General features: G+C 50.8%; 1 protein-coding gene across 2 annotated transcripts in view; it reads right to left on the bottom strand.

Annotated features, from left to right (window-relative positions):
• Positions 1-8,233: 8,233 nt before the first annotated feature.
• PBX1 (PBX homeobox 1) overlaps positions 8,234-20,602 on the bottom strand; it is a 107,408-nt gene continuing 95,039 nt past the window's right edge. The window contains exons 7-9 of one of the 2 annotated variants that reach the window (XM_042819608.1): positions 18,094-18,206; positions 16,554-16,643; positions 8,234-10,478 (exon numbers count right to left, since the gene is read on the bottom strand). In XM_042819608.1, coding sequence (XP_042675542.1) covers positions 10,386-10,478; positions 16,554-16,643; positions 18,094-18,206 — 296 coding nt within the window. In that variant the 3' untranslated portion in view covers positions 8,234-10,385. The remainder of the gene's footprint in view (positions 10,479-16,553; positions 16,644-18,093; positions 18,207-20,602) is intronic. The other variant, XM_042819609.1, reaches the window with a different exon arrangement.

The raw sequence follows: 20,602 nt of genomic DNA, 5'->3' as shown, positions 1-20,602 counted from the left end.
TGGATGGGACTTAGAGCTCCTTACCCAGGGATGTGGTGCAGCCACTCTGCTTGGAAGTGCTCAAAGGAAAAGCAGATGCCGCGCTGAGTGATGTGGTCTGAGTGGTCACAGGTGTGGCTTGGTGGTTGAACTAGGTGATCTTAGAGGTCTTTCCAGCCTTGATGATGCTGTGATCCCATGTATTAGCTGCATGCATCTGTGTTTGCAATGAGAGCGTTGGGCTTAAATACATCTTTGTGGCCCAATCTTGTCTTGAGGCTTCGAAGTAGGTGGATGGGAAGTGTTACGGAGTAAATAAGCAAAGCCCTTCCTTTATGTGCAGCCGCTTCTGTCTACTTTCCACTAGAGGCTGCTGGAGCCACACACAACAGTGCCACATCCCAGCCCCAAAGCAGTGTCGGTACCAGCACTCAGCCTGCCATGGAAGCCCCCTCTTTGTGGTCCGTCCTCCCCTGAGCTGAATGCAAACCCTGTATTTTGGGGTATTTTGTGAGCAGAGAACAAAACCCCTTCTGCTGCTCACGCAGCTCTTCAGCCCCGAGGACAGATGTCTGCAGTGCTGGGGGAAGAGTAAACTGCTTTCAGCTGCTTGTTCTCACAAAAGAGGAATTGGGTGGGAGTTCAGTGGTTTAAGGGTGTGTTTGCTGGAAATAATGTGATTTTTTTTTATTATTTTTTTTTATTTTTTTGAGAGGAAGGAGTGTATTGTACAGGGCAGCCACTGGTGGGGAGTTGCAATAACCTTGCAAAGTGAGGAGAGAAATAAGGTCAGGAGGAGAAGGGATTATCTGCCTTCCCTGCTCCCAAAGGTATTGAAGCCCTGACTTTTAATAATAGCGAGGAAAGAGGCAGACTTTGTGCTTACCCAGAGGAAAAGGCCCACGTAGCACAAAGTGTAAAGTAGAAAAAAAAGCTGCTCTTATCTCACTTCACCTTCCCCATGCAGGCAGCCATGGCAGGGGATGCAGTTTCTGCCCCACGCCTGCCCAGGGCCTGCAGCTGTGGGTCAGATTCCACATGGTGCTGGGGATACCTTGTGGCACCATCCTGGCTGGGGACAAAGGCATTGACACAGCTATGAGGAGTTGGCCGTTGGGGCAGGGGTAGAGTTGGGGCCACTGTGGTGACCAGGATTTGTATGGGATCAGCAACCGTGTCCCCAAATGGACTAGGATGGAGCTGGAGGGGCTCCTGCCATGTTATCCTCTTTGCTCAGGTCTTCTGGTCACCAAGTATCAGTCCTGTAAGGTCTGACCAATGCCAGCAGCCACCTTGGTGAACTGGCAGGAGGAGGGCAGTGGGTTGAGTGAAATGAGCTTTTTTGTGGCATGTACTCATGGCCGCCTGCTTACGACACCTTTCTAGGTTCCATTCCTCTGCAGGGCTAAGCCTTGAAACAACTCAGCTCAGATACTCTCCAAAAGGAGCTGTTGATTTCCCCAGCCATTCTCCATGGAGTGGGTGGTGTTGGAGGGCGGTGGAGCTCTCTCTGCCCGGTGGGATGCCAGGGAGCTTTGACAGATGGGAGACTGTTAATATTGAACACATCATTACGCTGGCCACAGCCTCAATTCCTTCTGCAGCAATGTGTAAGGAGGGCATCAATATTAAGGTGAGTTACTAAATGTATCCTAAAGGTGAACTGAAAGGCATTTCAGAGGCTCCCATCCTGGTTTCGGAATGGTTTTGAGTGGTGGCTGCAGGCAGTGGGGCTGGAAAACTGGTTTGGGTACTGGGGTGAAGCTGGGGATCTGACTGCTCCCAGTGGGAATGTTGAGTTTTCTTTTTTGGTGAAGGAAAGGAAATAATTTCTCTCTATCAAAAATGAATGAAAACTTGAAAAATCTCAAGCAGGTTTATTTATTACCTCATCTATTAAAACAGCCACACATCTATTCAAGTGTGGGGGCTGCAATTTATTTTACCTTTTCCATGAGTCACAGAACATCTTTTTTTAATTATTTTTTTTATTTTTTTATTTATTCCCAAGGGAATAATATCGCTGAGTTTCTCCCAAGGTGAAACCATGCTGGAGGGCAATGCCTTCCATGGGGCAATCAGCTAGGGCTGGTCCAAGGACACCAGCAGGCCCTGCACTGAAGCTGTCTGCTAGCGCTATGTTCTCAAATACTGTCCCACCAACACCGTTCTCCATCCTTCCCCTGCTTGGCTGCACAAATTTAGGCGTTTGCGCCTGGATTTTTCTATTTTTGCACGAGAGAGCACTATGTGCTGGATCTTTGTCGCCAAACTCATGCTATGCATACACTGGGCCCAGCGTGAGGGCTGATGGATTTGTGCTGGAACAGCCACACTTACCTGTTCTTACACCAGTTGCCAAAATAATCCAAGCCCATGAGTAGAAACCCCCTTGGTTTTTGTTGTGTGAGACACAGGCAGATTTATAGTAATAGAATCATTATGGTTGGAAAGGACCTCTAATATCACTAAGTCCAACTGTCATTTACTGCATACAACATCTTATTTACAAGTTACCCATAATACTGCAAATACTATTTGCTGGGTTGGACGTTATTGCATATTGTTATGGCTTTTTCTACGAATAGCAAGCACCAGTTCTGAGCTGTGAGCACGGAGCCTTTTCTCATAACAGGGGGCTGCCTTTGACTTTTTGCTGTCTTTTTTCTTCAGCGTGGCTCATGCCAGGAACAGCTTCAGCTGCACCCCCAAGAGACCATTTCCCTTGGGAGCCCCTTGTCAGCCCCCGCACCGCACCCGAGAAAAAGCTTTATTTATACTCATTTAGCTGCTTGCCTTTTACATAATTGCAATCATTAACCTTCTCGCTTAATGAAGAACATGGCCAGGGGCTGGTGGACCCCTCCTGGGCCGCGCTGTGGGTTTCTGCCCATTGCAATGAGTAGGCCAGCTGAGACATTCTTGGGAGGTGGCCTCAGGAGTGGGGCCCCAAACCTGCTCCGCATCCCAGTGCTGCCAGCAACGGGACTTTGCCTCACGGTGCCCATGGGGACGGCGGGGCTGGCTCTGGCATCTCATCTTGGCAGAGAAGTCATCCGCGCTGACCACGGGGAGGGCTTTTTGCCCGCCAGGTCCCACTTTGCTCCCCTATATTTAGCCCGTTATGAATATGGAATAGCATTGAAAATGATTCACATAGACATCCCTCTGTCCAGCCGAATAACGTCAATGCTGGTCGCAGGGAAGGCAGTGCTTGCCCTGACAGAGGCCCCCGTGCTGGGCAGCACAAAGCCACACTGGTGGCTGTGCAGAGCCCACCCCTGGGATGCTTGGGGTGCAGTGGGGACCCAAGGGGCACAAGCACTCTGACTGTTGTCCAAGGTCCCAGCTGGCTGGGGCAGGACCTGAATGGAGCTCAGCTGTGCACCCATCTCTGGGGGCAAGGCCATCCGTGGCCACATACTGCATTGTGCGGAGATGTGGAGCTCAAGCTTTAAACCTATATATTGCCCATGGGTGTACTGAGTTGGGCAAGATGGTCTGTGGTTGGATCTGGTGATCTCAGTGGTTTTTTCCAACCTGAATGACTCTGTAATTCTATGCTCACCCAACAGCGTTTGAGTGCCTTCTGTCCACATTCTCCTGCCCCTGTTGCCTGTGGGGTTGGGGCATCCCACTGGCTAGGGATTCTGTCCCCAGGAATCATCAAATCATTAAGGTTGGAAAGATCACTAAGGTCATCTAGTCCAACCATCAGCCTGTTCCCCCCTGTGTCCCTCAGTGCCACTTCTTTGTTTTTCTTGAATGCCTCCAGGGATGGCGACTCCACCACTTACCTGAGAGGTATTCCTTGGGACGGTCCTCAGTGGGAGCTTGGTAGCACTGGGACCATTACAGTAGCTTGGTGTCCCCATGCTCCCAGCAGAGACAGGCAACAGTGACAAGGGTCATCAGCTTGGGACGGATGGCCAAGCATTTGATATGGCTTGGTAGTACTGCTTCCATTGTTGCCCTGTCCCAAAGCCAGGCAGGGTGGAGGGTGAGTCCTGCCCCCAGCAGAGACCCACAGCCCCTCCAGCTCCATTTTGTTGCACTGGGATTTGAAAAGCATTTGTGCAAAAGCTTTTGGGCATTGCAGGAAAGAGGGAAGCAGCTTTATCTGAGCCGTTAATGAAATGTCATTTGTGATTCACATCCACGGGCATCACGTGGTGACAGCCCCCAGTTGTGCCAGCTCGGGGGGGCTTTTTATGGGTGGGGGGAAAGGTTTTGCAGCACTGTGATGTGGCAGGGGCCAGAGTAGCCCTCTTCTACTCCCTCTGTGCTGAAAGCAGCTCCTGCCCTGAGGGTGACTCTGCCCATGGTGATAGGGATGTGGTTTTTCTATCCCCTCTTCCTTTGCCTGTGCTGGAGGTCAAGGCAGAGGACGGACCACCCCAAACCTTCCTGTGCAAGAGGAGCGCAGCCAGCCTGCAAAATTTGCACCTCTGCAAGGCGAGAGCTCTGGCTCTCATTTGCATTTTTAATTAGCTGGGATCTGCAAGCACCTCTGGTCTCCCTGCCCTTGCCAGCGTGCTTGTGAATAGGGTTGACTTTGTGGAGATGGAACATTTCAGGAGCCCGTGGGGACCTGAGAACATGGAGATAACTTCCAATGCCCAGGACAAAGTGTGTGGACCATCATTTGTCATCCTTGTGCCCATCGGGCTCCTTCCTCCCACCCCTCCTCCTCCATCTCACCCCTGTATCAGCTCTGACGCTTTATTATCCCACTCCTGTGTCCCTCTAAAGCCATTAAAGCTCAATCTCATTAGCAATAATTAACGGGTATAGCACACATTCCCAGTGGATCTCCCTGCAGGTTGGGTTGCTCTGTTTGTCCCAGCCTTCATGTCCCCCAAGGAGGGCAGTGCCATCCCTATGCCCCATCCCCATTGTGCCACCACTGTCCCCTGCTCACACGGGGCTCTGCCTGCAGCTCCCGTGAAATATTTCCCTACAAAGCAGAATTACCCCAAAGAGTGATGGGCTGGCAGGAGAGACCCACTCCCGTTGATGGAGGCCGTAAGTTACAGACTCCCTGTGAACTGGAGAAAACATAACAATCACCTTTTATAGGCGAAACTTCCCGCAATATATTAAATTCTCCAGCAAACAGACACGGGCTTTACGGCCAACTATAACTTTAATGCCTCCCAACCACTCGGATATTTTGGAGGGGTTATGGATAACCGGGAGTGCTGCACCTTGCCCTGTGCCAGGAGAAGGCTGGGATGAGGATGGGGACATTCACCAGCATGTGTGCCACCCCCAGCCCAGGTTTTTTAGGGCCATTTCCTCGGTGGAGCCCACTGAGACCTGGTATTTCTGCGCTGGGAGCGGGGATGAGCAGTTATTAGAAGGAAACAGCTGGGAGCAAGATGATATTTAAACTGGTGTTAGGAGAGCACCGTTGTAGGGAGATAATGCCTGGGGCGGTTTTGCAGCACCGGTGCCGAGGGGCTGCTGCAGCCAGCGATACAGTTAATTTGCAGCCGGAGCTGGAGGCTGGCCTGCACTGATATTGCTGTGTTATTTAGAAGAGAAAGGTCAGGCCGGAGATTGAATAATCATTGACAAGAAACCCACAGGGGAGCGCGGGCAGCGACGCCAGGAGAGCTCGGGCATCCTTGTGCTGGTAGGGATTTTGGCTGACATCCTGCATCCCGTATCGCACGTTGCACACCCTGCATCCCGCGGCCCACAGCCCATAACCCTCGCAGTGCATCCATCCTGCATCCCATCCTGCAAATCCTGCATCCCGCGTCCTGCAGCTCGCATCCCATCCTGCACTGCATCCTGCATCCCGTATCTTATCCTGCATCCCACATCCTGCATCCCACCCTGCTTCCCAAATCCCACTAGCCCTGCTCCGGAATGCCTGGCACTGGGCAATCACAGCCCCTGGGGGTCACACTGAGCCCCCCCTCAGCCATCAGCACCAGTGCAGAGCTGCCAGAAGCCCCTGCCCTGGGTCAGAGCTGTCCTGAGGAGGCATGAGGATGGGGCTGTACCTCACTCTGAGCACCCAAATCTCTTCCCTCCAGCTTCCACCTTTCACTCCCAAAAAATACACCAAGATTGGTTTAAAGATTTTTTTTTTTTTTTTTTTTTTTGCAACAAAAGAAACTATTTATTTGGAATATGCATTACCAGTACAAATCAGGAAACTGTAAAACCTACACCTTGTTAGTATCGTCATAGAACATAAAAGTCTCAATTGGGATCAGAAAGACAGAGGCCTTTTTCTTTACAGAAGCAGAAAAGCTTAAAGTTTCAAAACCAGGTCGGAACAGAGTCTTTTTTTTTTTATTTATTTATTTTTTTTTTTTTTTTTTTTTTTTTTTTTATTTTTAAAAAAATTTAAAAAAAAAAAAAAAAAAAAAAAAAAAAAAAGACGGGGGAAAAAAAAAGAGAAAAGAAAAAGCAACTCAGAACAACAGCATCGTCTTTACAAGGGAAGAAAGGGCTCTGCGAGGAGAACAAAAAAAGCAAACCAACAAAACCAACCCCCCAGGCAACATCTGATTTACATCATCTGAATAATAATAATAATAATAATAATAATAAAGGTGTATGAAAACAGAAGGACTCCAGGAAACCTCGGGAGTAAAAAGAACGCCCCGAAACCTACACCGTTCAGTGATGTGAGAAGCTCAGGTGTTCTGGGGGGGCAGAGTGGGGAAAACCATCTTTGAAGAAGAGATTTCTTCTCCATGAGCCCCATCTGCAGCCATGCAATGATGGGAGACTGATGAGGGTGCTTTGGCTGCATCCCCTCCCTCATCCCTTGCTCCTTCCCAGGGCCCTGCGGCTTGGTGACGCCTGTAAGATCCATCCTCACCCAACACTCAAGGTGGATGGAGGCCATGGGGGTTGGCACCTCCATTGCTTCCCATCCCTTAATCTTGGGTCGAGTTGGGTCAACCGGTGCCTCCAAGATTGGCTCTGGAGTAGATGCATGGAGTGACGGCGAGGGAAGGATGTAGGGCAGAGAATAAGGGCACTGAAGCCCACAGTTCAAGCCTGGGGGAGAACTCATGGCTTCCTATCCCTTCTGTACAGCTCAACACTGCACATCACCCTAAGGCATCGGAACTGCAGGCTCAGAGCTGTGTCCTCACTTCCCATTGGGGCATCTACTCCCCAAACCCCAAAGCGGTTGCCAAAAGCTCTTGGGTGGCCAAACAGGTGGAGAACCCATGGAGAAGAGAAGGACCCCCCCCCCGGCACACCCCTCCCCAAACCACCTCCGGCACTTCTCACATCATTGGGATCCCGGCTCGGAGGCCGAAAGGAAGGGAAAGCTGCTGGGCCATAATCCCAGAAAGGTCAAAAGAAAGTCATCATCAAAGACCCCCCCCACCCCCCCCAGATAACGCCAAAGGAAAAAAAAAAAACCAAAATTCTTTTTAAAAAAGGAATTTCTGGGTCTCAACGTTAAGAAACATAAAGTATTAGAATGTACCTATTAATGCTCACTATTCCAACCATCTTTTTTTTTTTTTTCCTTTAAAGTTTTACAAAATGAATTACCGTCACTTTTTTAAACATTGTGTAATAAGAAATGAGTGTGCACAACTCTACACTTTTCTAGCATTCTGGAACTAATTCACAAATGCGAGAAAACTAAAAAAGAAAAAAAAAAAAAAAGAAAAAAAAAGAAAAAAAAAGGGAAAAACAAACAAAACAAAACAAAACAAAAGAAGATGAATGTAGGTAGTCTGATGTTATAAACTATACAGGAATGAAGCGCTTGTTGCCACAGGAAGAGCAGGGATGGACCTTCCCCTGCTCCACTTTGCGTGCTAAAAGGGCCATTTTTTATTCTTTTATTATAAACACTATTAAATTCAGACTGCGTTTTTGGTTTTTGTTTTTTTTTTTTTTTTTTTTTTTTTTTTTTCTTCCTTTTTTTTTCCTTTATCTGAATATACAAGAACATTCATTATCAAATGTTCGTTATCATCAATACTACAAAGAACGAGACACAAATCGCAAGAAACAATGGAAAATGTTAATAAAGCTGAAAGAGTCGTCGAGTTTTGTTGTTTGTTTGTTTTTTTTTTTCCCGTGGGGGTTTTTTTTTTTTTCATTTTTATTTTTTTTTTTCCCGAGTTTCTGCAGTGTTTTGTTTGTTGGATGTTTGTGTGTGTGTGGTTTTTGTTTGTTTGTTTCGTTTTGTTTTTTTTCTTTTTTGTGGGGGATTTTTTTTTTTGGTATCGAAGTCAGGTTTGTTTTTTTTTTGTTTTTTTTTTTTGTTTTTTTTTCTGGGCAGAGAAAAGAGAAAAAAAAAAAATTAAAAATAATTAAAAGAAAATAACCACAACACTTCTTTTGGGTAGAGGGATGGGCGGAGAGGGGATAAAACCATTTTAAAAAAAGCACAGACGTAAGGAGTGCGACCGACAACGCGACCCAGAGGGACGAACCTGAGGGTGCCAAGTACCGTGGAGGAGTGAGCGCGGTGCCGTCCTCGGGGCTGTCCTTGCGTGGGACCAACTCGCTCCTGGCCCTCTGCATTTCGTGCCCTGAAGCGAAGCGTGGCAGAGGCAGCCCTTCGCCTCGGGTGCTGGATGTGCTGCCTGCAGCCCGGCCCTCTCCGACTGAGGCGGCGCGGAGTCTCTCCTTTGGGCTGAGCCTTTCAGGATTTGGGGCATTGGCTCCCTTTTGTTAGCAGTGGGAGGCGCGCTCATCCCGTCACCGATCAGAAGCGACCACAGAATGGACATTTCGTTGATCTGGCGGTCACCGACTGCACACTCGGGAGCCCCTATGGAAAACCACGTCCCCACGGCCACCCCCGAGGCACCGCGAGCTGCTGGCACCAGGCTGTGGGCCACCCAGCAGAGGGGTGGAAATGTTTCTGGCAGAGCTTTAACGTGAAATGTTTGCTCTGCATCAGCCAGATTTTCAGCTTAAAGGAGCCAATGCTGGTGTGGACAGAGTGCGAGCCGTGGACGGTGAGCTGAGGTTGGGAGGCCTTAAGGTTTGTTGCCAGGTGCCCCACGCTGCCGACCGAACAAACTGCTGCCCATCACCCATGACAAGAGGCAGTGGGTGTCACTGCAATTCCCTCCTGCTGCCCAGAATCCCGTTGCAGCAGGACGAAGTTCTGTTTCCACCCATCACCAGCTGTTCCTAAAGCAGACGGGAAATGCTGGGCAGAAGACCCCACAATATCTCCCAAGACTTTAGATGCCACTTCTCAGAGTAACTCCAAGCCACGGCAGAAGGACAAACCCCAAAGGGACGTCCACTCACCTTGCAGAGCTTCACCCTCAAGCAAAGCCACTGTATGACCCACTTCCAAAGGCACCCAGAGTGCATCTAGCCTGTGGGGTCCCATGCACCAGGCAACAGTTTGGGGATGCAGAGGGGGCCACCAACCCTTTCACCAAGAAACCCACATTCTCCTTTCCCTCTGCAGCTGGTGGACCTGCAGGGGGAAGCACGAGCTAACACCGTGCAATGCTCTCTGCAGAACTATCTGCCGCTGGCCTCCCTAAGTGAGAAAACTGCTCGCGTTCCATCCATCATTACTTGATCACATAAAGCACCGTGGCCGTGCTCAGCACTTTGGTTACCAGCAGTGATCCACCTGCCTCTGCTTCTTGCCCTCCCCACCAGCACTGCAGAACGGTGGCCACAAGGGATGCTGGCAGGGTTCCACCTCTCAGCACCAACGCATTTGGGAGCTGCGGCAGAGCAGGGCTGGGAGAAGAACAAGCAGTGCTGTCTGGGGGCTGGCAGTGGGTTGGTTGGTACCTCCATTAAGCAGTGGGGAGCCCCCGGCTCCAGCTCCTACATACATACAGCAGGGTTGCACCACCTGCCCTCCAGCCCACAGTGCACAGGGATGGCTCCTGGGGCACAGCATGGATGCACTCAGTGTCCAGAGCAGCCGAGGTGAGGGTGCAGCAGGGCAGAGGGCTGCCGAGACCATTTCCTACGGAGAGGTAGCGAGAGAGGAACAGGGTGAGCGGGGCTGCTTGGTGGAGAAGGAGCGAGACCCGACCGAGGTATGGTTTTGGCTCAGTGCGAGGCCATGCACTGCTGCTTTTGGTTCGGTTGGTGTGGCGGTGGTTGTTTTTTGCTTTTCCTCCTTAAAATCCTTCTAGCTGTCAAAATACCCTTCAGTGGGGAGGTAGGGGAAGGGAGGTGTTGTGGCGGCGGCAAGGGGGGGGGAGAGCGGCTTCTACCCAGAAAAGAAAGGGAAGAGAGTATAAAGAAGTGTCCAGATTGGCTGAAAAAAGCATCCCGACGAAGAGAAGAGAAGAGAAGGAGTCTTCTTGTGTGTGCTGATTGGTTTCACCTCCAGTCTGACTGCTGCGGTGTCAGGAGAGGCCCCCTCCCCTCCCGCCCCGCCGGGGCCGGATCAGCCAGGGATGCAATTTGCTGGGAGATCAGTTGGAGGTATCAGAGTGAACGCTGCCAGGGCCTTCTGTGGGGGAGGTCACCGACGATGGGGTAGTAGCGTCTTGCCAACCTCCATTAGCCTGCAGGGATAGAGATGGGCAGCTGTCAGTCATAGCAAAACGGAGCCCCACTGCAATGTTTCTGCCCACCCCAGGTCTCCACTTGCACAATGGAGTGGTGTTAGGGATGGAGGGCAAGGATCCCCTGCTCTGTCACCCCATCCCACTGTGGACACCCAAAGAACAAGAACAGCTCAGGATAGCACTGATGAAAAAACAGCGGGATTTGATAATTTCAAGCCTTCACAGAAATTCTGCTCTTTAAAATAAGCATGAGTTTCTGCAGAAACCCCAAACTCTGTCTGTTTTTCACACTACAATAGGATGCTTCCCAATAGAAGGGGAAAATAGCAAACAACTAAACAAGCTTGTTTTTTGAACTCGAAACCCCTTTGTGAAACTCCACCTGGACCCAAGCGCTATGAAAACGCAGAATAAGTGCTGCACACCAGCACACGAGGGACCTATGAGTGCAACTTGTCCACACTCCCCAGCTTCCTCAGGCTCAGTGTGTTGCACATCCATCCTGGAGCTCCCACTTGCACCATATACACCAATCCTGACACTGCCCCAATGTCCTGCAGTGCTGTCCTACCACAGCTGGCAGCAGAGCAGCCCACTCAGAGGTGCAGCTGAGCATCCTCCTCGTCCAAGAGGTCATACAGCAAAGGCAGGCAATGTTTTCCTCCCACAGCCAATGGGTGCTTTCCCACCTAAAGACCCAGATCTCTGCAGGGCAGAGCTGGCCCCCAGCTGCCATGCACGATAGCTCACGGAAGCTGCTTTTCTCTGGCTGCCGACCCCTTTGGAGAGGAGCAGATGTTGCCCCCACCTCCCCTGCTCACTCTGACATTGATTCAGTGCTCGGCTAATTAATCCACCCTGACTCCTGCCTGTGCTGAGCCAGCAGCAGCAGCCATCCCGCTTTGGATGTGCCCAGTCTGCTCTGCCTGCTCTGGCCATCCCTACGCCTCCTGCTCTAGGACATCCATCGCTGGGCCCAACGGTCCCACATGGGACCTCATGGGAGGGGGACACAGGGATGTCTGGGAGACATACGGCCTCACCCACAACCCCACATGCGCCCACTGCGTCCCCACTGCACATCCTGCTTCCCAGGATGCAGCACCCACCCTTCTCCACGTCCTGGTCCACTGCAAGAGGCAGCAATTACCGTAGATTATCAGCCCCAAAATGACAGGCCGCGGAGAGAGAGACACGGAGCCAACTCCGCCGCCCAGAGACTGGCATATTCAAGTACACTTAGGACATTAATAGCAATTTACGTGCCATCAGTGAGAGAGAGCCACAATAGCGGCACTGGCAGCCTCTTATTACGAAGCCTGTTATTTGTTGGAGTTACAAGCTATAATCACAACAGAAACTTTCAAAACCCTTATCTTCCGTGACGCACCAAATCTATTTCAGAGCCGTAATTGCTATGTCACCGGAGAGTTTGCTGCTTAATGCACTCAGATGCCATTTAGTGTTTGCAGGGTCATTACAGTGAGCAGAAGGGGGGAGAGGCGGTGGGGGCTGCTCGGAGCAGGGCTCGGTCCCTATTGTGTTGCACTATTTTTAGAGGCTTTTTCATGCTTGCCGTGGCTGAGAGGAGCGAGGGGGAGAACATCTTGCAGACAATGGCTGCCCTCTCTCCCTGTACCCCCAAAACGCTGGGCAGCCCTTCTGGCCTCAACACTGGGAGCCAACCTTCACTTCTGGCAGAAAAGGTGGTTCTGTGCCATGACTGTCACCTCAATCCCACGTAGTGGGAAGAAGAGATGCTGCTGGGCAGGTGCTGACCTCTGCTCCAGCGGGTTTGGCCTTGAAGATACCCCACACATCACAGTCTCACATTCCCCCAGCAAGAGTAGCCCCAAACTACAGCCCAAGTGGTGGACAAGAGGGGGCCTTGTGAGGAGCCCTGCACACAGCTCTGACTTCTGCAGGGGGGGACACAGCCAGACATGCAGCAATAGTCTACAGGATGTCTCTTCAAATGTCACCTTCTGATGCCAGAGCACTGCCGTGGCCTTGGTCGTTGTCCAAGCATGGAGTCAGGGTGATGGATTGCTGAAGTAACTGAGTTTGGGGCCGGTTTCTGCAGGTCTCACAGCATTTTTCCTCCAGCAAATCAGGCTGGCTCCCAGCCCGGCCTCCTGCATGGGGCTGATTTTCTGCCAGTTCTTCAAGGAGCTTGCAGCTTTGCACGAAGCCTGTCACCACATCCCACTGTACGTGGCCAAATCCTTGTCCCACTAGCAATGGGCCAGGAAGTCAGTTCAGCCTCCCAGCAAACCAGACATCGGGTCTGACAGAGGGGAACAGGCTTCAAAGAGCCTGCAGAGAGTGGAGAGGTGCTGGCAGAGAGTTGCCCAGAGCTGTGGGTGCCCCCATCCCTGATGGTGCCCAAGGGCAGGTTGGATGTGCTCCCGGGCAGCCTGCCTCACATGAACAAGGAGGTCTCACCTCCTACAGCCAGCAGGGCCACTGAAAGTCCTCACTCCCAGCTGGCAGGCGTGGATGTACAACCACTGTGCAATGGGGCACCACCATCACAATGACAAACATTGCTGTGTAAATAGGCAGAACAGCATTTTTAAATCAAAACTCCTCCACACTGACCAATTTTAAAAATAGCCTCCCGTGTTAGACTTTGCAATGATTTATAAACGAGCCTGCTCCGTTTTCCTCATTAGAGGGTTAGGGATGGAGGGCACAAGGGGCAGAAGGAAAGGAGGAGCCAGGTGTCCAAAAAGAAATTTCTGACAGGACTTTTCTTTAAGATGACTATAAACCATTAATTAATTAGCAGACTGATCAGAGTCGTTGCAGCAACCCAGCCTGCATTAACAGAGTGTTTACAGGCAGATCCACGGGAGCAAGTACACAGCTCCCTGTGCACATGGCAAGGAGGACACATACAGGGACATCCTCCTTCTAGATGTGGTCAATGAGAACTTGAGTCCTAACCCACCAAGGCCAAAAGAGACCTTGTGGGGATGCCCAACACCATCTCCACCTAGATGTGAGGTCGGCTGTTTTCGCTCTGCCTCAGCTATCGCTGCAGGTCACAGAGATCCAGTGGCAGGGACATGGCTGATCATCCTGCTAACGATGCACAGACAGTGCCGGGCGGGCTGTCAGCCGCTGAGCAGCTGCAACCAGCAAGACAGGCTCACAGAAGAACCACGGAGGAAATTGGGCTCTGGGTGTATTTCTGTCCTCAGCTGTCACGACGTGCACGCGTTTAAAAATTCATCTTTCACCAAGGAAGGCGAGCCCTGTGCATTGTCTCCCCTGCCAAGCTTTACAGCGGTGGAGCCGGGCAACCTGCTGCTGCCTTCCCAGACCTGACGGGCTCCAGGGATGAGTTAACCTCAGCCCCATGCAGAGATCTTTGTGACAGGGCTCTTGACTCGGTTTCGGCTCATCTCCTTGCAGCAGCTCCCAGGGATGCTCGGGTTAGGCAGGGATTGCAGCTCTCTGCGTTGCTGGCAGCTTTCCTCTGCATCCCGCTTCATTTCTGCACCATTAAAGGGGTTGAGGAGAGGCAGGGAAAACGTGCCCACTGCTCTGGCTATGAGACAGCCCCTGCCTATATGGACCAACACCAGCACCTATGGGACCCAGCACCAGCACATCCCAGAAGGCAGCCAGGCTGCAGGGGTGGCAGATCACTCAGCTGGGGGCTGCCAAATGCTTTGGGATCTGCATGGATGAGAAGACATGATATCACAAGCAAAGGGTCTGGGGAAAGAACGGCAACCCAGAAGTACTTCCTAAACCTTCTAATCTCTTCTAGACTGGCTCCAGATACTACTGGGGATACACACTAGCTAGATAAAGAGTCTCCCCCGAAGTGGGTGGATTGCTTACCCACTTGCCTCCCTGCCTGTGCCTGTCTCTGACCCTCATCCTTCATAAGCCTGACCTTTTTAAGCAACTTTGGGTTCCTGCCCTCCTAGAAACCATCCAACACCACATGCCACTCATCTTGGGTCACTATTTGGGAAGCTGCTGCCATCAGCTCATCAACTCCCAGTGCTGCTCCCATTACGACCACCATTGGCTGTCAGAAATACCAGTCCATCCACTGATGTCCTATTTGGCTTACAAGTTTGCACTCCTCCTTTCTTCTCCCCTCTCCTCTTGTCCCCCTCCCTGCCTTGTAATCCCCATCAGCAACCCTCCCCCCAAATTTTGGCTTAACCCAGCCCACTGTTATTTTCCAAGCCAACTGCAACCATAATCAGCTCAGCCTCTTTCCTTGGGGGTATTTTAATTTATACAAAAGTATCATCTCTTATCACGATCAGCCTCCGATTCATTTACTCTTCAAGTATTAAAAAGCCAGAAAGGGAATAAATTCAGCGCACAGAGAAATTAATGCGGAACGATAGGCTCTTTCATGTGGCATTTCCAAGCACCGTTTTTGCAACGGGCTTATGTAATGAGACATAATTATCTGCACATGTTCAATTACATTACTTCACAAATCCTCCCTGGCTCTGCCTCGTGACGTCAAGCTGCCTGCTAAGCCCCGGCACCCAGTGGAGCGGGGAGCGCAGCCCCCATTTGGCAGGCCCTTCCTCCTCCACCCCCGGGGTCTCCCCATGTCGGTGGTGGTCTTTCAGACACCAAGGGACCCAAGTTGGTCAGATGCAAGGTGCCAAATGGCAAAGACTCCTTGGAGAGCGGTCTCCTTGGAGGGTGAAGGGACTCACAGGGAGATGTGGCAGGGCGAGGTGCCCCGTGGTTGGCAGCTGAGGCCATGTTCTCCCGTCCCTGAATGAAAGGCAGAGGCAGGGAAGGGCTGGAGGCTGTGAGGAAGCTCTTTTAATGCCTCCTCATGTATCACGTCTCCATCTCAGCGCCTTTGTTTCAAACTGACAGGAAGCCACAGACGCTGGCTGGCAGAGCTGGAGCTCCCTGGGCATCCCTTGGCCGCCTCGCTGCAGGCGGCATTTTGCTGGAGCAGCCCATGCTGCCACTGGCCCAAGCCCAAAACCAAGGTTGGGCCTGACCCCCTCTCCCCAAAGACAATACTCTCTCAGTCTTCCAGTCAGCAACATAGGCAGCAAAACAGAACATGGCACCCACCACTTCCCTGCACAGCGCAAGACTGCCCCAACTCAACCTTCATCCTCCTCATCACCCAACGGGATTATGGTGCACGCTGACCACAGGCCACAGCCATCCTCCTCCCCTCGCCAGCCTGGCCACCACCACCACCACCACCACCACCCACTCCAGGAGCACAGCCTCCTTTTCCAGGCTGCCCTCTTCTCCCAGCTTGCTGTCACCGCCACTGAGATGGTGGACGATTGATCTGAGAAATGAAGTTGGATTGCTGTCCCAAATCTACACTCGGTTCTCCTTGTGTGTGTCTGATCGATTTCACCCTGTACGACACAGCTTGTCGCTACGAATTTTCATGCTAGTCAGAACCCGCCAGCGCACCCAAGAACAAGGAGAAGATGCTCCAAAGCCCTCCCTCCCCCTCGCATCCTCCCCCAGTTCGGTTGGGCGAGGTTTTCTTGGGTTGCGCTTGTTTTTTTTCCCCTTTTCCTTCTATTTATGACCATTACCGCCGTCAACCCCATCACCGCTGTGCTTTCAGCCCCCTCCCGCACGCCCAGCCCGGCTTCAGATGCCGGCCAGGGTTGGGTTATTTTTAGGTGGCCGCTGCAGGATGCTGCCATCAGCCTCATCGGCGTGGAGCCATCTCTGGGTTAGGGTGCTCGTGGTGACATTCCCCACCGCGGTTACGCGAGGTGTCACCTGTTTAGCAGTTCCTCTCAGCCGAACGCATGTGGCCGCAGGTGCCACGCGAACGCTGATCGGCTCTGACAGTCCTAGACGCCAGCTGCCTGCACAGAGCTGCCCAGTCGCCACTTTTTTCGTGGGCAAAGCTCTGCCGTTGGCGTGACCGATACAGAAGCAATAAACTAGGTGACCGTAAAAGCAAAGACAAGTCCTACTAAGTGGCATTCTGAGCCCTATGGCTTTGAAATAATTGGTAGTGAGAGAACAAAAATGAAAGGGAGGGAAAAAAATAAAACAAGAACCCAAGCCTATTTTTTTTTTTCTTACACTGATGCCCTGCGGACTATACATCTGACTTGCTGCGAGTCCGTCACTGTATCCTCCTGTCTGGCTGATAACATGGCGAAGGGTATCCACCTAAACAGACCAACGACAACAAAGACACAAATTAGAGTGAATGAAAGGTTAGTGGGCAAAGCCGCTTCGGTTCATCTTTGGCACAGTAGAACAAATAAACAGTAATAGTAATAGCACTAATAAAGGTACGTATTTAAAGAGGGGGGGGGGAAAGAACCGTGGCTGGACTCATGGTGAGAGTCAAGTCAGAGGAGTGCTCCCTTGCCTCCCCGATGGCCCACCCCCGTCACACTCTTGGTGGCCCCAAGCCCTTAGACACCAAGAGCGGAGAGGGAGAACAGCGTGGCAAGCACAGGCTGGCACCTCCTGGAGCACATTGCTGGGGCCAACTTCAGCATCGTGCCCAAGGACCCACAGTCTTACTCATCCCCTTCCACCCTTTGAGCTCACATCAGTGGAAGGAGATCTTTGGAGCTGGGTGAAGACAGCTTCTCCTTCCATTTTGGAGGGCCCAGAGAATATACCTACCATGGCAAGGCACCGTCAGCTCTCCTCTATGTGCCTCGCTCCTCTCCCTTTACTGCTCAGCCCAGACCCTGGCAGCAGTACGCACAGTGATGTGCATCTCTGTGTCCAGCACTGCAAGGGGAGTGACTTGGGCTTTAGAAAGCTCTCCTTGCCCAATGTGAACATGTCAGACTGGCTGTCATCTCTCAACACAGAGCCTTAGACACCAGAGAGAAGACTCATGGCATATCTGGACATCAGGTAGGAAGGGGAAGATCTAAGTGAGCTATTGGCTATTTTAAATTCTTTCTTCTTCAAGCATAGGTTGATGTTTCAGTAACGCTGCTCAAAGCTCCCTCACCCTGTCCTGCTGGTGTGTACATGGGCAGTGTGAGTGCCTGCGCTTTGGGAGGGAGACCCCTCCCAAATGGGGAGACCATGAGGGGTGACTTTTAGTTTAAAAAAAAAGTAAAAAAAAAAACCAAAAACCCTAGCTGTGTATTTGAACATTTCTCGCCTTGCAGCAGACACCTGGTTTGGCATCAAAGGAGTAAGTGGAAGCCATGTAAAACGAGACACCGGTCCAGACATCTGACCCCTTCCCTTGGAAGAATAAAGCATGCGGAACCTAAATCTCATCTGCTTTTGTTTGAGTACATGCCTGTTCTCCTAAACCTCCTTTCCTCCTGTTACGACTATCAAGCCAGAGCCAAATGCATTCACAAAGTGTGGGCAAGTCTCCTCAAGACCATGGTTGGTTTGGTTGGGTGTTCGGTTTTGGTTTCTTTCTGATTGATTTTTTGGGTGGTTGTTGCCTTTGCTTTTTTTTTTTTTGGTTGGTTGGTTGTTTTTTTGGTTTGCTTTACTTTTTTATAAGCGTTGGTTGGTTCGTTTGTGCTGGTTGAGATTTGCTCTTTTCGGACGGGAGGGAGAAGTGCCAATACAATCAAAGGCTCCTCCAACACTAACGCATTCACTGGCAGTACATCGGATGGGTCCCTACCTGTGACTGCACGTTGGCTCCAACCTGGGCCCCTTGGTAAGAATCCCCATTGAGAGACTGCACGCTCATGAACAAATCTCCAGAGTTTGACATGTTAAAAGAACTGGAAGAACCTGGAAAGGAAAGAGTGAGGCACCTGAATCACAGAAAGGAAAAAGATCCACCCCATGACTCTCAGCCAAGAGGAAGGAACAACATGCAAAGCAACCACAAAAACAAAACACACAATCAGGTTAGTAGTATGAAGAACAGAGCAAGCAAAAAAAAAAAGGATGCACTCTTGAGGTTATTCAAAGCCACATGTTGTTACAGCTCAATGCCAAGAACTTTCTTCAACAGCTCCTCAGCTGGAGGAAGGATTCTTCATGCTCTGGACTAAGATGAACAAAACCCAGCCTGGAGGACTCAAGACAGCCCTTTGTTTCATTTCTGGCCATCAAAATCCTTCAGGCAGCTTTGCAGATCTCGATTTTTGGAGATGTCTACCCGGCAGATTGCACAGAGAACAGAATTACCCAAAGAACGCTTCACTATCAAAAGCAGAAGCCACTTCAGCACGGATAACTGGGCCCATGCTGCTGTTGTCTCTGAGAAGCTCAGCTCAGTGCAGGTAAGTCTAGGCCATGCACCCTTACGGGGCCTTTCTGCCGGGTGACCACATCCAAGCTCCACCCCTTTCCATGCCCAGAGCTCCCTTGAGGAAGCTATGCATGGTCTGCCTTCAGGACATCAGGATCCATCCCAGGGGTGAGCACAACGCACCAGGAGCGAAGGTTCACAAAAATGTGAAGGCACCTGGGCCAGGCTCCCAGTAATGATCTTGCTGACAACCTTCTTTCATCTCAGTGGGCTGTGAGAGGACCTGAGTGTCCCAGCCCCGTGGGGCCAGCTGTCCCAGAACAACGAGCTCTGTAAGCAAATCCCCACTGCATGCACCAGTCGCCAGCGTTACGCTCAAAAACGATAATGGTGAGGACAACTGGGTGGGATCAGGAAAACAAAACAACCAACAGATGATAAGGAAAAATAAAAAAGGTCCTGCTTCCAGCTTTGAGATATCTGAGCACCTCCTTGACTACCGAACAGGAGAAACAAACCTAATGTGTAACTGGAAGGCAGGCGAGGAGGGAAGGGGGTTAAAAATAAACAAAAAAGGTTTTATGGGATTATTTCAGAACTCATCGTGCAGATCAGCGCGTTAAGTGTGAGACAGCTCAACGTGCAAGGTTTGGTTATATACATGACGTTAGCCTTGGAAAGGAGAGACTTCAGGGGCCCAGGTCAGCTCTGCTTTCAGCTCCAACCCAAAATACACTCTCATCATCTCCGCTGCTGCTTCCAGCTTGGAAGATTGGCAACCACAGTCCTGCTGGAACTGCCCAACTATGGCTCATGTGTGTGCTCTGAGAAATGTCCAACAGTTCCCATCTCCTGCTGGAGAGGAGAAGGAAGAAACCCTCTTGGCAGTGCCCAGGCTCTGCCCTGGAGATGAGCCAGGAAGGAACCAGATGGAAGCCAACATCAAGAAGGCTCAGGGAGCAAGTCCACAAGTAGGAGGTCTAAGTTGGAGAGTTCACGTTCACGACACCTTCCTGCAAAAAACCTTACTCTTCGCACATGGCCCTTTAATCAGGAGTGCACACGGTGGAGCAACCCACCAATGCTGTGTGAAGTAAGCAGCACTAGGTGGCAGGGCTGCAGCCAGCGCCTCCCTGCTCAGCTGGTACCCAGCTCCTGTTGACTCCCCACCTCTCAGGTTCTAAAGGCAAAAAGCTATGGATGTCAACTAGGAGACTGAGGATATCCCCCACTGACACCACTCAACATAAAGCATGAGGATGGACACTTATGTACAAAAAACTGCTTCCTACTGGCTTTTCTGAATGATCACTTTGATTACCAGCATAAAGCCCAGAGCAGTGTGATGGCTTTTGTGCTCCCACAGTGGCTGGGAACCAAAGGATTTTGCAGTTAACCCTCACAAGAAGCAGAGAATATTCTGCAGTTACTTTAAGGTGAGCGAAACCCTTCGAGACGACATAAGCAATCAGTGTCAGAGCTGGAAAGAGGACTTGGGAAACCCTGACAGGACTCCACCATCACTCTACCCCCAAGCAGAGCAGCATTCCAGCTTTCCCTACCAAAACAAGATAATAATAATAATAATAATAACAACGATAATAATAACAAAAATATCATAAACGTTATCTGGTCTTTATGGAAATTTAACAAACCTGCCTCTTAAAATTGAGACTGGGAGGGAGGAAATAAAAATAAACAACCACAAACTCTAGTTCTGTAGAGCACCGGTGTCTTGGAAACCACGAGGAGTGCTGGAGATGTCACTTACAAGATATACACTGCTATCGGCACAGGGTATTTTTACAATATATGTGCATATCTAAACGGTAAATATGTCTTGCTGCTGATGTGGATGCAAAGATAAATATGCGCATACCAATGGCCCGCATGTATGGATGCATTTGTATCAGAGCCGTAATTGCAGAGA

The sequence above is a fragment of the Centrocercus urophasianus genome, unplaced genomic scaffold, assembly GCF_019232065.1.
Source record: "Centrocercus urophasianus isolate 14NV4802_14NV808 unplaced genomic scaffold, USGS_Curo_1.0 seq_18, whole genome shotgun sequence".
Classification (NCBI taxonomy): Eukaryota; Metazoa; Chordata; class Aves; order Galliformes; family Phasianidae; genus Centrocercus; species Centrocercus urophasianus.
This window is presented reverse-complemented; position numbering and strand designations above follow the sequence as displayed.